Source organism: Rhagoletis zephyria, unplaced genomic scaffold (genome assembly GCF_001687245.7).
Source record: "Rhagoletis zephyria isolate East Lansing unplaced genomic scaffold, Rhagoletis_zephyria_1.1 Rzeph_scaffold_03772, whole genome shotgun sequence".
Taxonomy (NCBI): domain Eukaryota; kingdom Metazoa; phylum Arthropoda; class Insecta; order Diptera; family Tephritidae; genus Rhagoletis; species Rhagoletis zephyria.
In genome coordinates this window covers 39,075-55,909 of record NW_016160855.1, presented here as the reverse complement: position 1 = coordinate 55,909, position 16,835 = coordinate 39,075, and the positions used below count along the sequence as shown (strand labels likewise).

At 34.5% G+C, this 16,835-nt stretch overlaps 1 protein-coding gene across 1 annotated transcript in view; it reads left to right on the top strand.

Moving 5' to 3' along the window:
- LOC108369625 (protein sidekick-2-like) overlaps nucleotides 1–16,835 on the top strand; it is a gene marked incomplete at its 3' end in the record, with an annotated part of 52,270 nt that overhangs the window by 1,485 nt on the left and 33,950 nt on the right. Inside the window, exons 2-4 of the mRNA XM_017624774.1 lie at nucleotides 2,303–2,472; nucleotides 10,585–10,711; nucleotides 12,621–12,744. Of these exons, the coding sequence (XP_017480263.1) occupies nucleotides 2,303–2,472; nucleotides 10,585–10,711; nucleotides 12,621–12,744 (421 nt within the window). The remainder of the gene's footprint in view (nucleotides 1–2,302; nucleotides 2,473–10,584; nucleotides 10,712–12,620; nucleotides 12,745–16,835) is intronic.

Sequence of the window (16,835 nt, the reverse complement as noted above, 5' to 3'; positions counted from 1 at the left end):
CGATTTTGTAATCAGTATTGTTATCGATTTTGCTATCGATTTTGCTTTCGATATTTTTTCGATTTTGATATCAATATTTTCATCGATTTCTTTATCGATGTTTTTATCGATTTTGCTACCGATATTATTATCGCTTTTGCTATCGATATTTTTTGCTTAGTGTGTGCTTTTGTTTTTTTTACTTGGATATGCTCTTAACCATACCACGTATTCTACGTTTAAATTTAGCGGCTGTATCTCCGATACAGCCTGCAGGCCAAGACGAAGGCGCTGGACTGTTCCTTTTTTAATCAGTTCAAAAGTGTTTGAAATATAAGGAATTAAATATTTTGAAGACCTGAACTTTTTCCCCTTATAACACCTGCAATATAAGTTTGCACAAAAAAAAAACTTATATATAATTTGTTTACCTATGACTCAATCTTAAAAAAAAAAATTGGTTTGGTCCAATACCCAGAAAAAAAGTTGATTTTGCCGTACAGTGTATTGAGTGGAGATCTATGCATTTAAATGGAATTGGAGAAAGGCTCCACTGTTTTTTGCTACTCCTTAACTTCACTCACATTACTCCTACATTACTAGCTCGTACCTCGCATCGCTTCTTTTCGAATCATAAGTATGTATGTTAGGGCAGCTCTATTTTTATTTACTACACGCGTATGGCTTAGGAGGATTCTACGTGTAATTCTGAGCAAATTTGTCAAAGAAACTATGAGTCCTAAATCAGTTCAAAGTTTGCCCTCACTTGTCAATGTTGCACCCTCTGGTGGAAATTTTAAGAAAAAGGTAAGTGCAGGAATGGATTCTACATACATACCAGAAAACCTCTTAAAGCATATTTTTTTGCAAAATTTAAGCACTTCTTTGCGACACTACAGCAAAAAGCTAAGAAACCTATTTTGGCAATTTAGCAAACTTTAAAAAGATTTAGGACCCACAGTTTCTTTGGCAAATTTTCTCAGAATCACATGAAGAATGCTCTGTGTTATACGCTCATGGCAAGAAAAAAGCTCCCATACAAATTGACCCGCCCTTATGTATGTAGTACATATTGTAAAGATAAGAACATGAATTTGCGCAGCCGAAATGTGCATCTCGCCCTGCCTGTCGCATCAAAACAGAGCTCGGTAGCTTACGTAGACTTCTTGTTTGAATTTATCTAAGCTTTCAGTTCTACATGCAGAGGCACTCTAGAGAGATCAAGCCCGCAAAGACTCCTTTAAAAGCAGACGGTCGCCCATCTGATGAAAAGCAGAGCTTTCTGTTTTTAGGCCATCGTTCGTTGTGTCAAATACTCTGGGCTATTCCTAAATAGGAAGGTATCGTTACTAGCATGGCTTTACTAATGCAGTGTTTTTTTTAGCAGAAGTATCTGCCTTTCAATAATCAATAATTAACTAAGTAAATAAGTACTTACTCTGGCAGTCAGGCAGCTCAAAATAGGTCAGTCAGTACTTAACCCTCCTCCTAACTACATCCGAATATTTTCCAGTTAGACCCATGTAGATGCCCGACCGCCTTAGTATTGCTGATAAGAAACTTTTCCTTTAAAACGATATCAATGGGCTAAGAGCGGCTGATGTAAATCATTCTCGACCATCAATTGCTGATCGGAATACACCCCATTACAACAAAAATCACAGTTGATCGTTTCTGTCGTTGGCATCACTTTAACAATTTACTTTATTCCGCTCTTCCTCCAATCTGCAACCAACTCTGGATAACTCTTGCGACCTAACTTCGTCATACACTCGCCGCGTTTCTTCGATTGAGTAGTGGCTCCCATTTAAAATCAGGTGATATCAATACGCATAGCCTCTATAATATCCACTTGTGCCCCCACTAGGAACGACCACCGCAATCTAATCTACACATGTTAAAATTTCCTGTATTGATATATATTTAATATTGAAACAAGAAATATTATGTAGCTTAACCTTTACTGCTTCAAAACTTTTTAATTCAAATAGCTTTTTAATTTTTCCATCAGAAGCTTAGCTCCTATTAAGAGCTGAGGTAAGGTCCAAAAATTTTAACACGCGCTGATCGGTAAAGCTTATTTTACATTTTATTTTTTGCTTTTTGACTTTAGTTGCCTTGTACGCTGTAGGAGTAATTACTCCCTAGCTAGGAGCTATAATCTCCGTTATCCAATAGGCATAAACTGCAGTTAAGACTTGTTGGAAATGAACTATTACATACATACATATGTATTTACGCCCTAATTTTTCACAAAATTTAAATAATTATACCCGTATCTATCTAATTTTACCCAATGCTTTTTTTAATTTTCTCTTTTCAGATGTGACAAACTTGGAATACGTCAATGTGGTCGCTGAAGCTAGAAAGAATGTTACTATTCTATGTCCCGGCGTGTCAGAGCACTCGCTTGTGGATACTTTAGTGTGGAAGACCTCAACAACAACAATAGCACAGTTTGCTAATCGAATACAGCATCTACACAGTCCGAGGGTGAGTACCTACTTCTTTTTGTGTTTGAAAACGCATGTTTAACCCTTGTGTGCAGAAACAGGAGAACTGCAACTGTTAACAGAAACATAAGATCAGATGTAACCGTGATAAAAAAATACAAGATAAAAACATTGTCTCAATTCGTGGGCCATGATTTTTTTCTGACATGTGCAAGCATTTTAAAACCATAAAAAATAAATAAAAAGAATGCGTTCACAATGGTTGTTGTTTGAGTTTGAAAATGAGAACCAAACATCAGACTGCCTTTCAGTGATTTTATCATGGATGCACTTATGGGCATCTGTAGGAAGTTATATAAAAATTACCTTCTTTTGACATATTAACCCGTTATGTATTTGTTAACAAATGTTATGCTTTTATTTTGAGTGTCTGTTGTATTGATAAATATTCTATGAGTTTTCGCACAATTCGTACCTAGGATTCCATACTAAGGTATACCCTCACAAAAGTATAATCTAAAAGTCTTAAAAATAATCAAAAAACAAAAAAATACAAAAATATTATTTTTTATTTGACGTTTATAGTCGGTAAGAAAATTAGTTAAAACTGGTAAAAATATCACTTAACTTAATCAGCTGACCACAAGGGTGAAGATGTTGCTCGGAACAAGGATCGAATCCATGTCCTACGGAGTGATAGTATGCATTTCTTACCACTCACCATAGCGACTGTGGAGAGTTTTCAATATATTCATAGAAATTATCGATCTTTTTCCCACACATATGCAAAATAGTAACCAATAGATATCAACTAGCGTACATTTTTTTCTTGGAAATAACCATAAAATTTCTTATGCATACACACTATGTACATACATACATACATGTGTATATGCGAGTTTTTGTCTTTCGAAATATATACTTATGTAAGCAAAAAACCAATTATTCATGAAAACACACTAATGCACAACACAAAGAGGTTCTAAGCGGATTTATGCACACCATCTATTAAGCTCCTCAAAAGCAAACACGCAGATGCGCTTTTAAAATTCGTGTCTTAAGCTAAATTCTCCAATTTTAACAAATATGAGAAAGATTTTTAAAAATTGTATGTACATTCGTTTGTAATTTCATTATTTGGTTTTTTTTCGATTTTGGTTTACCAGAAATGTTATTCAGGTTTTAAGTTTCTAAGGAAAAATTCCTGAATTGTTGATAAGCCAGCAGATACGCAACCAAACTTACGTGGATACATATGTAGCTCACAACTTGTATGTATGAACATTAGAGTGTACCGGAAAAAAAGTTCGCCGTACGTACACCCCTGTGACGATATGTGTAAGCGCTAATCTTTTATATCAGAGAAGTCAACCTAAGGGAACAGCCTCTGAACAAGAACCAATTTGCCAGGCAAATCCATTGAGACTGCCATTCATAGCCCCACCTTAAAAATTGAGAAAGCTCTGTAGTCTAAAAATATAGCCCTTTGTGCCTTTATTGACATCTCCGGGGCTTTTTATAACACATCATATAAGGCAATAGATGGTGCCTTGATGAGCAAGTGTATGTATAGGTCCAATACTAAATAAATGGGTTCTATCAATGCATCCTTAGCATGGTGGACCAAGGCTACACAAAGGACTGCAGGCACAAAACTAAATAAATTGCACCGAATGATTTACATTGGCATTAGACGGGCGCTGAAGACCTGCCATGCTGATGCACTCAGCGTCTTGGTTGGAATACCTTCCTTTTCTAGTTTAATAGAAAAAGAGGCGGCCACCGCGGCACTAAAAGAAGCCCTTCGAAAGAAGCTTCACAAAAAAAAAACTATTCAACTTAGGCAGCGAAGACCTAAAAACTCTTACTGGGACATTGGCTCCCTTCGCAATCACCTCAGCTAAATGAATCTTTCAGAAACAAATGTCTGATGCTTCTGTAAGCTGAGGAAATGCCAGAACACATTCTCAGAGAGAAAAAAATCCAAATTACCTTGAAAAAGTATTTTAAACTCAGAAGTGTACAGCGAACTGTGTTATTTTGTATTAGCTTCTGCGGCGGTGCGGTCTAATGTACATACATACACAGGCTTGTGTTATTAAGCAAACATTAGAAATGAACAAATTTTTTTTAAAATAACGATTTTCATATGCCTTTAGGAGCCAAATATTTCACTTAAATGCAAAGTATGTAATATATTTAAAAATTCAGGCTTGCAATTGTTAGCACACTTTGAAAAAGAAAAACAAAAAACACATAATTGTTTAACTGCATACCTATATAGGGCAAGCATACCAAAGCCATTGTGTTAAAAAAAAAAGTACAATTGAAAGTGGTAAACAAAAAAATAATTAAGATTTTTTATTCAGAAATTTACTTGCTTACATATGTAGCTAAATATTTGCAATTTTACTGCATACGTACAAACATACATGCTGTAAAGTGCGTTCAGTAAAATGTTATTAAATTTTTGAAGTAAAATTATTTTGGCTATGCCCTATTTTTCCTGCAGCTTTGTGTGAATGAGTGCGTATTAGTTTTTAGAATTTTTTTATTTTACTTTTCTATATTTTTATATATTTTAGTAAAATTTATAAGATTTTTGCATTCCTTAAGCTAAATTGAGGTATTAACTTACGTCAGATTGAAATTATTGTAGCCACAAAATACTACGGGAAGTGAAAAGGTGGAGTACAAATATAATACATACATGCGGACTTTTAGTATTTTCTTCAGTTATGGCCAGTTACTACCTTTTTCGTTTACTCAGGATAAAAATTATCTAACGGTAATATCGATCCCTAGGGCGGGCATTTTACGAGTATGAGTCGTTCCATATGAAATCGTCTAATTGAAGTCGCTGACCCAATTTAGATTTTTCTGTAAATTTTAGGGACTCTTACTTAGGCTTCCAAAGAATAGAATTTATGCCCAATTTTATTTCAACAAACGCTCTTTTCGGTCTGTAGGAATTAAAACTTTAAAAATATCAAAAGTTTCATGCTTTAACAAATTAAGCTCTAAAATGTTTCCCTTTCAAGATATATACCCACTTGAGGCGGCATTTTGAAGAAAATAAAATAAAATAAAATCCCAAAAATCTTTACTAAGTCCCAATTACTTCTTTTGCAATTTATTGAACTAAAATTAAATGGACTACAAAATGAATTACTCACGATCTTTCTATGAAGTCGAATTGAAAAGCTCGAAGCTTTTACGAAAGCTTTTTGAATTTTTTTAAATATTGCGCAAAGTGTTTGACTTGGATTCAAATGTGCTTCTTTTTATATAATAAACTATATTTTCGTAAAAAAATAACTAAAATAATGTAGGAAAAAATGTATTGTTAAAACTAATCAATAAGTGGGGCGCTTATAATTACGCATTCTTTCCGCTACTGGCATAATTTCATCGGTTTAATAGCAGGTATGAGAATCGGTTGGCGACAACAGCTCTTCGATGTCGAGGCTTCCTTTCTCGTCAGACAAATGCTGACATCATCATTAATTATTTAATTAAACGTTTTTTTGAAGTGTGGGTAAGAAATTTACAAACATTTTTTCATATCACATCTACAGTCACCACACAACTGCAAAATCTCTTAACCACATGCTAACATATGTATGTACATACATAAATAGTTTCACACATGTGTGATTCCCACTTATGCCACTAAATCAAGTGCGCTGTGGATATACATACATACCTCATTCTAGGCTGTCAACTAATACCAGCTGTAAGTTTACCTAGTAACTTTGTAAAATAGCATTAAGGCAACACCTTACACCAGCCGACTCTTCCTGATCTAAGCTCCTGCTGCCGCTGCTCGCAAGCTAAGCTGTTGACAGCAATTCAGGCGCCGTGTCGGCATGCGGCAACTCACCAACGCCATGTACACAAATCATTAGTTTAGTCCATAAAACAAAAGTTAATAGCTTCCCTAGAGGTCGAAAAAGAAAGCGATCCGCCTAGAGCATGCACGTAGGGAAGTGCAGACAGACGGAAGGACGGTAGGAAAAGAGAAAGCAAGGTGAGAAGATGCGCTTGCATGTAAAATGTGTATGGTGGGTATGTATGTACATAAGTTCAAAAGACGACGAGCATGGTAGTAGCAAATGTTATAGGCAAAGTTGCCATTGCTGCTGCTGGTGTAAAATAATCGAAATGACTCAAAAGTTCAAAGTTTTTAAAGCGAAGAGCGGCGCAGTACAGCTGGTAAGGGAGTTACAGTATGTATAAGTATGTAGCTCAAAACGACAGAGAGAACTTAGAAAGTGGCCTAAGCAGCGGTGGCTTGCAATCTATCCCTGCAATTGTGGTGGAGCATATTTAGCCCACTTTGACTACTCTGGTTAAAATTTTAAGTGTCCCAGCATGCTATTTAATACATTCTTGCCACAGTACATGCAAACCAAATATTACTAAATTATACATACACATATGTATGTGTGTGTGTGTAAAAAATTAAATGCACATGGCAATGGCACTGAGAGTAGCTGCCAAGACACGCCAATAACTATGTAGCTAGTGCGATTCCCCAGTGCACTTTTAAAACTGTTCAAGCTACTAGTAGTTAGTGAAGAGGCAAGAAGCTGGTTTGTGAGAAAGCGCAAGGCAGTAGGTGGCACGGGAGCGACTTTGTGCAACAATGAAAATAAGCCAAGGTAATAATGTGGACGAAACTTTTAAACCATTTTCTGTAATGATGAGCATTAAAATTGTGGAAGGATACAAATACAAGCACATTTCCGTTGCAGAGACACGTGAAGCCTAACGACGTACACATACATAATACTATGTACATATGCCATACTTAAAGTAATGCCGAAAGTAGGCAAAAAGGCGCTAAACATAAGTACGCCAGAACAACGAGAGTACATACATGGCTGGTTGCTTCACCGGCGGATTTCTGCCATCAATTACGCTAACAGCTTTCTACTCGACGTTAACTAGCGCACTCATATGCGCATCCGGCAGTAAGCTTAAGTCGGCGCTAAGGCACACATGACACATGCATTGGTGCATGCAATGGCATATTACATTAGGGTATATAAAAAAGAGGTCGAACAAAACAAAAATTGGGCAGCACTTTTTTTATTAAAATTTTATGGGCTAAAAACTGCAATAAAATAATCAAAATAGCTTGAGAGATTTTTTGAAACATTAAAAGTAAGTAGAAATCCACACCAAGCCTTCTAGGTATTATGGCTTTCAACGCTCAATACAATATATACAATCTAATGATCGGATCTAAACCTAATTAGTATGAGACCACCTCTGAGGTACCTTTTTTTCTATAAATAGAAAGAATTATAGAAATCTGTTAACGTAGTCCAAGGTTATACTGTAACGTACATGAAAAAAATATAAAAAAAATATTCCCTCTGAAGTCGGTTAAAAAGAAAATGAAATTAATAAAAGAAGAATAGCAAATTAAATTATTAAAAACAAAAAACTATAAAAAGCAAAAATAAATAAAGTAAATGAAGTAAAAAAATTGATTTTCATTTTCACACAATAAAATCCAAAAATTCAAAAAAAAAACTAAAAAACTAAAAAACTAAAACACTAAAAAATTAAATTTAAAAAAGCAAAAATAAAATAACTTCCTAAAATAATGAAATTTAGAAAATTTTATTTTTCAAACAATAACAACTAAACCCTTAAAAACAATTTAATAAAGAAAAATCATTAGAAAAGAAAAATTACTTAAAACACGTTTCTTAAAATTAAATTTAATTAAGACTCTGTAAAATTAAGTTAAAAAAATGTTGATTAAAAAAGGGAAAAAAAAACGCTCTGCAAAGACTCGAATTCGGATCTCTCTATTGTTGGCCTGTGCTTTGCCCACTCCGCCATTGCGACTGTTGGACGCGAGCTAAGTGATATACCAATGGATTTCTCTCAAAATAGCTTTTCACCACGCGAAGTGAATGAGAGAGTCCAAGACTTTTGTGCTAGAATAACAAAACTCTTTTGAACGATCTTTGCCAGAACTGCCCTGTAAGGTACTCGAGTCTAAATTGTTTGCTTGAATCTTTGATCATTGAGTTCAAAACCAAAAGCAGCGTTTTAAAGGCCCCTTAGCAACACCTTACGGGTATTTTGCGTTATTCGATTATGCGACCATATTATTTAATTTTTCCGTAAATTTAATTCTTATTAACTGATTGTAAAGTGTAGCCATATATCCAGAGATGAATTTTATAAGGTTTAACAAGAAATAAATTGAAAACAAAAATTTTACACTTATAACCACCACCACATAAATCCACATTTCAAGCTTCGTACAAAAATTATAAAAATTAAAAAAAAAAATTACAATTACTCCCAAAAATTTTAGTTACGCAGTTTTAAGACCCATTAAATTTTGATAGTTGAAGTGTAAATTTCAAGACGCCAGAAAATCGCGTTGATTTTTAAAAATTTTTTGTTTTTTTTTTTTGCTGAGGAATCTGAAGAATGCCGTGCTAGGCATTTGGTTCCATATAAAATAAATTGTCGAGCATATCCGGCAAAGTCGACGGAGTCTCTCCCTCATCACAAATTCAACACACAATTTGTGCTCCTTTACATTAGAGATGCCGTTTTTAGATCGATTAAATTGAATATCGATTAATGAAGCACTTCTTGTTACGCAACTATTTCGCACTATTAGAGTTTCGAAATCGAAAAATTCATTTTTTTTCGTTCCACCCTAATATACAATACGTTGTACTGGCGCGCCACATGATTTCTAAATTACGCTGCCGCACCATCTTTGCTTCGGCTGCCATTGCATTTTCTCCACCCACAGCTCCACACTCGACGCATTCGAATGGCTCTTAAAATTGTCCAGCACTGTCTGTATGCTAGTAGCTTATAAGCAACGAGATAGCCTCAACCATTCTGTCAAACATTGAGCTAACTGACCAAGCCCAGTCAAGCAGGCAGTCTAGTCAGCTAGTTAGCAAGCGAGGCGTGCAACCAAGTCATGCAGCGAAGGCATGCCATGCCACTTTCAAGGCAGCCTCAAATAGTTTATTTTTTTCAAAGTCTTTTACTCACTCTTTCCGGTAAACTTTTTGAGTTTTCGAATTCCTGCAAGTGACAAACACAGATTTTCACAAACTCACAAACATCCTTACATAACTTAAAATGCTACTTGCCTGCTTGCCGCATTCAACGCCGTACGACAAATGCCGTCATCAATAGCCAACTAAAGGAAGGCGCATAACTAGCGTGGTGCAGCTGGCAAATATAAGCGCTCATATTTTTCTCATTTACAGAACAGCAAAAAAAAAAGAAACGCTTGCAAGTTTGCGAAACTCGACAAGCCTTATCATTTTCCCGCTGCAATTTACTTGTTTGCCAGCTTTTGATTTGGTTGCCTACTTTGGCGCTTTGGTTATGGCTCTAGCTCTGGCTCTGGTTCTGGCTTTGGCTTTGGTTTTCACATTAAATTTGCTATTGGGCATAGTGTGCTCGGCTGCATAATTAAGGATAAGAGCAGTCGACGCGGCGGCGCCTACGTCGGCAAAAAGTGCAATTGTGGCTTTGCGAGTAGTTGCATGAAATTATTTATCGTAGTCGCGCGCAGGCAAACTCAAACACACATGCGCACACGCTTACACACATGGCATAGTGAGTGGAGGAATGCATGAAAAATTACTTGACATTAATTAATTAATTTCAAAGGCAATGCAAAGTTTTCGAACTTGTGCAGTTAGAAACGCACTGCTGGTGCTGCCGGTTTTTTGCTTACTTTCTGACATTCTTTCACTTTAGGAAATTAGAACGGCAACTTTGCTCGGTGGGCGTTCATAAGTGTTACATAGTTTATGTGCAGCACTTGAAATGATTTTTTGCGTGTTTGGCTTGTTATTTGTTTTAACTAAACTAAATTTTTACTAAACTAAAGAAAATTTTTAACAATTTAAACTGGTCCTTTAAAGGAGAGAAAAATATATTTGCTTGAAGGAAGCGAATCTAAGTAGAGTGCAGTCAAAAGGGGAGCGAATTTTGTTTAACGCAGGCTTTATTTCTACCTACCACTAATCGAAGCTCATTACAAATTTCAATCAAAGACAAGGATCAAAAATTTTTGGTTACCTTTAATTGTTTAAAGTGAAAAAAGAAACCTTCATATCTCATTTTGGTTTTCTCTTTCCAGATACAACTGCTCTCGGATAATTTTGGGCTGCAGTTTAATCCAGCCATCGCCACCGATACGGCAGAGTACTTTTGCCTTGTCAATGATCGTCACATACCGGAGGCGATAGTAGATCTGCTGGTGCATGGTGAGTTGATCTTATAAAATACTACACAAAATTTAATAATAATAGTTAAAAGTTGATCAAAAAAATAACATCATTGCAACTGACTTTTTGCTTTGCTTCTCAAGAAAATCGCAAAATTGATATACAATTACGCAAAAGATACCGGGAAAAATTTTATTTTGATTGAAATTTCTTATATTTTGTATATTTATTTCTGCACGAAAATTTTTCAAGCAAGCGACATAATCAAAAATATTTCTTGTGATTTTTCTTGAGTGTATATATATATATCATGGATGTGGAAAGAATAGTTAACGTGCGCCGATTTTCTTAAACTTGATGAATAGAGAATTATGAAATCTGGTAAAAATTAGCTAGTTGCCACGCCCTCCACTCTTGTGGGCGGAGACATTAATTTTCACCCGATTTTGATGAATTTTAGTATGTACTCCAGTTTTATTAGAAAAACCTAAAGTAAAATATGGGGAAGATTGAATCATCGTTATCTGCAACTCGCAAAAAATTTGAGCGCAATCAATAAATGTGCTGAATGTTTGGAATATCGTGTTTAACATTGGCAGTTAATATTTGGCGCACCCTATATTTATATACATATCTACTATACATATATCATCACTAGACACGAATAAAGGCGCGCCAGCGTTTTGATGGCGAAAAAAAGACGCGTACAAAAATTTGACGAAGAAAGGCGCTTAAGAAAAACTTCGACGAAGAAAGACGCGTTAGCATAGATTTATACCTCGCCATAGATTGTCACTTCGGCATCACGTCAGTAAAAACTCTTTGGAGAATTTGCATAATTTTACACTCGCACATACGGTTGACCGCGAAAATAAGTTTACGCATCTTTCTTCGACGTAAAATAGGTTAACAAGTCTTTCTTTTGACTGAAGTTTTTTTTATGCGTCTCTTTTAGGCATCGTTTTTGCGGCCCGCCGGCGATTTGTGTTTTTCATCCTAAGGCGAGTTCGCCTGCGAGTCGTTAGTGAACATCTCCGGCGAAGAAATTGTTCACCACAACGATTCGGAAACGACGTTGCCACGAAGTCGTTTGGCAAATTGGGTTGTGTTGACATGTTCATGTGTGCAAAATGACTATTGATATAGATTTGATTTCAATTTAGTCGACAGTTTTTTCATATATGTTTATGTGATTGTCAAACATGGATACATAGTTATAAAAACCACCTTTTCAAATGAAAGTGTTGGGAAAGCTGGGCAATTTTTACCTACGGTTTTATCATGTGTCTGTATTGGTTAAAAATATTTTTCCCCGACCCAGCTTAACAATCTTATATTAGTTTATATATTACATTTTTCACATTCTCGCTTTCAGAGAGCCTAAGTACCTAAATAAGGGTTAATAACTTCTACTGAATTAACAAAAAAGTCAACAACGCATATTTTATACCAACATCTGATCCCTTTAGATAAAATATACATATTTCAGCAACGAATACAGTGCCCACATCCTGTCAGCTTAATTTCCGCGGGAGGTCCTCTGAACCTCAGTGCCAGAACTTATAATTCTGCCCAGCGTGCAATATGGACGTACCGGCAAGCATTCATGCGTCACATTATTGGCAAATATAAGATTTATTTTAGTAATATTCGGACTCGTTTCCCTGATAATGAAACTCCGAATATTGCTAAAGTGGTTGCTAGCATTAAAATTAGGGACCTGATTATAAATGAATTTTCATAGCTTGCAATGTTATTGTTTTTAATTAGTTAGCAGTTAGCTTGAAACACAACACATAATGTTATTGTCATAACTTCTTCTTTATTTTGTTTGTATAATTGTTGCTTTTATACAAATTTAAATGATCAAATAAATATACTACTACTGCTATTAATTTTTTGAAAATTCGTAATTAATACTCGTGCCGTTTGTTTTTATATTTTACAGATGTTCCCGATCCACCTGAGCGCCCACTCTTAATAAGTTTCACATCGCGTTCTGTGAATCTTTCTTGGGCGCATTCGCAGCATCCACGAAATGCACCAGTGACGCACTTTATTATAGAAACTCGGTGAGTATTTACTGCGACTTTACATCAGAAAAAGTAAAAAAAAGAACACCTGCATATATTATTTACGTCGAACAGTGGGAATGAGCGGAATAAATTAAAACTGCCGCAGATTTTTACGCCGTAATGGTTATGCGATTATTTTATTTTATTTTTCTTATACTCCATCGACTTAGAGTAACTAAATTCTAATAACATCAAGCGATGCATTTGTTTCCTTTAAAACGTAACAAATATGAATAAACTAAAAAGTTACAGCGCCTCAAATTTTTCAAGTTTTTCCACCGAATTAACAGGTAATTCTGCCTAAGATATTTTAAAGTCTTTTGCGAAACTATTGAAAGATAGTAGGCAAAATAATTGAAAGATTTATTTTGAAACGAATTTCCGTCATCTCTTGTCAAGCTTGGTTTGCAGACAAACTGGTTTCGGCGTTGTGGCATCTTCAGCGTAGGACTTTTAACAACCGCTTAGATTTTATTGCTTTTTTCCATTTTTCCTAAATAACTTAATCGTGGTACAATGCTCAATAGCAATAGTGAAAATTTCTTTTTTTTTATTTAATTTAATGTTTAGGAACGTATGTTTTTCTTATTTTCAATCAATTTTTTTTCAAATTATTTTCTTTTAATTTTGTAGATTTTATTGTTTTAAAAATTAAAAAAATTAAATAAAAAATTTAATTTTTATAAACTTATTTTATTGTCTTGTTTTGTTTTCATTAAATTTTTAGATTTTATTTAAAAAAAAAAAGAATAACATTATCTATTTCGTTTAATTTTTAGAAACATTAGAAATTGGTGTTTTTGTTTTATTTCCTTTTAATTTTAAGATTGCATACGTATATTCCTTTAAAAAAGGCCAATATATTTTTTCATTTAATTTAATTTAAAGGAACGTATTTTTAATTTTTTCTTAAGTTTTGGATTTTATAGTTTTAAAAAGAAACAAATTTCTTTTTTATTTTCGGTTAATTTTAGAAAATTGTTTTATTTTCTTAATGGTATTCTTTTTATTGTTTAAAAATTAGAAATATTTTTCATTTCATTTAATTTTTGGAAACTTATACTTATTCCTTTTTTTCTTGATTATTTACTTTTTTCTTTTTTAATTTTAGCTTACCATGTTTTTTTTGTAATTCCATTTATTTTTTAGGAACGTATTTTTTTCTTTTTAATGTAATGTTCTTTTAATTGTTAGATTTCATTTATTTAAAAAGAAACATATGTTTTGTTATATGTAATTTAAGTTATATAAATTTATTTTGTTTTCGTATTTCTATTTTGTTGTGATTAAATTTTAAAATTTTTTTGTTATCTTCTTTTGATTAAATTTTATATTTTTTTAAATTTAATTTTCTTTTAATTTTTTGATATATATTACAAGGCTTTTGTCTTTCGAAAGCCTGTGGTGAGTCGAAAGACAGTTGATAGAATTACCAGTAAATGGTTATGTTGATAGATAACTCATACGACATTGCAAACGAGTAGGGTAGGTAGACTGGCAGCAATCAAATGCACTCCTTTTTGGGTTGAGTTAAAAAAAATAACATAAGTCCAAAGCGATCGTAATTCTGCTTGATTACTGGGTTAGACATAAATCATNTTATTTTCTAAAAGTTGTTCAACGGCTCAGCGCCAGCGAATCATTCGGAATCGTATACTGCAAATGCCGATTTATATTAAAGTCAGCCTTTCGACATAAGCTACTTTTCCATACGAACACAGATTTATATGCGTTTTTATGCATATTGATGTAATATTTGTACGAATGTTTACGAGCATTCGTATTTTTGTATGTAGTACATATATGTATGTATATACGTTCATGCCAATCCGCACACTTAAGATCTGTAAGCTCTTCGCTTTCCCAACATAATTTTCATTTCAACTCATTACTAATTGACTGCATATATGTATTTGTTAGTATACGTGTGGGTACGTATGTATATATAAGTAGATATGTGTTAGCAAAAAAGGTTGAACTACTCTCCACTTAAGTTCGTATCAACATTTTTTACACTTCCGCAAAATCGCTTGGCGCGCACACAGATACACTTTCTTCCACATTAAGTAATGCAAGCCGTCATAAGAACGTTATGTATTTGCATTTGTGTGCTTCATAAAATGTATTGCATAGCGGCGTGTTGACGGCAGATGAGCGAGCGCAAAATATTCATGCCACACCACGCAGCCAGCCGTGCAACTATCCAGCCGCCGATCAACCTGCCACTCTGGCATCCTCGCCTGCATATATTTATTTATTTATGTGCAGCCATGTATATATTGTGTGTGTGTATGTATCGCAATTACATTTGTTGCAATTTAATGCAGCAGCAACTCCCCGGCGAGTGAAGTGAAGCCATAACAAAAATGCAAAAAAAATTAACAAGAAAAATTTAAAAAAAGGAATTCTTCATATTATCCTCGGAAGTGTTAGTGGAAATGGTGATATGCTGTGTTGGCGACAAACGCCGCCCACCAATCCGCCAGAGCTCCATCATCGGCATTGGCGACATCAGCATCATTCGGCATCATCAGATGTATCGGTAGCTAAAGTGATGACTTTCATTTTAATTAATATGTTGAACGATGGCTGACGGTGAGGGAAGCATTCCACTGTATCCATATTTATATTGTATGCTAGTGTACGCACACCTGTGTATACGTAGATGAAAAAAAAAATTCCGACGAATGTGGAGGAGTGCGGAAAAATGTACCAACTCGGTAGTGATAAATCTGAAACAATTTCACCCACCATAATTTTTGGTTATTTCAAAGCTTTACACCCGAAATTCACTAAACGTTAGTAAATGAAAAGCAAAAAAAGCAGCAAAAGCTGCACCTTTCAAAAGAAAATTATTTGGAAATACTCACCAGTCACTCGACCCCCCCAAGGCTTTTGTCTACCGAAAAGTAAATATATAACCTATACATAGACCTAGCAAAAATTCCATATCATTTCTTATCATTAAATAATCTAACCTTATTTAAACATTTTGATTGGTTTGATTTCTTTCAACTTAAATGAATATAAATACATATCAACAGACTAGTATGGACCACTTTCAAAGAAAAGTAACTAGTTAACAGCAAGCGTAGATACTGCAACCCTTACTTATGATTATAATCAATACCATGGATACCCCTACGTCATGGAGTTGTCTACGCCACTGCCTGTAAAGGATTTTTTTCTTTTTCAAAATACGCTTACATGACTCTCACTCTATTGAGATCAAGCCTAAATATTTTAAAAATATGTATATAATAATGATCAAGACAACGACAAAATAGCACAAAAAAGGTTAATGCAGCTGCAGAAAGTGAAATAATGCCAGACAATACAAAGAGAAAAAGTTTTGGAATCTTGCAAGCACCGCGGTTTAACCTACAAACGCAGTCAAGTGGCAGCTTCTATATAAGCACATAGCTGCATATATTCGTATATTAAAATGCAGACAGAGCACGCCATGTATGTGTATATACATTAGGGGGTGACTAAATCGGTTATTCAAAACCGGTTTCCAACACGTTTTTCGAATATCATATAATCCAGATTTTTTTATCCAACGAACTGATTTTGATATTTCAATCAAATCTTGACCTCTCAATAAAAGTTTTTAGTTTTTCGAGGTTTACAAGGCTTTTTCTGGTTTAATAGTTTTGAAATTATATCCTAGGTTATTTAAGGATGAACAGTATTTGAATTCAATAAATGAATATTTGCGGCTTAAACGTTTTCTATTTACTTGTTTTTCCGAGCCCTTCTCTTCCGATTCGTGTTCTGCTGATTGCTGTTGTGAGACGAATGGAGAAATCTACACTTTTATTCCATCTCCGAAGAAGCTTTTTTATGGCAGAACTACAATCAGGGGTTTGCCATTGTCGGCCGAAGGGTTACCGCTATTTGAATAAACCTCTTTTGATGATTCTGGGAGCAGAAATTTAAACATGTACCACCCGATTGGCAGTGGACACATCTAAGCACTCGGCTACGGTGGCAAGAGCCACAACTTAAACAAAAAAAAAGTCAAAATAAAATCAAGCGCGAATTTTTCACTTATTTTTATTAATTTACTTTTGATCAAAAAAAAA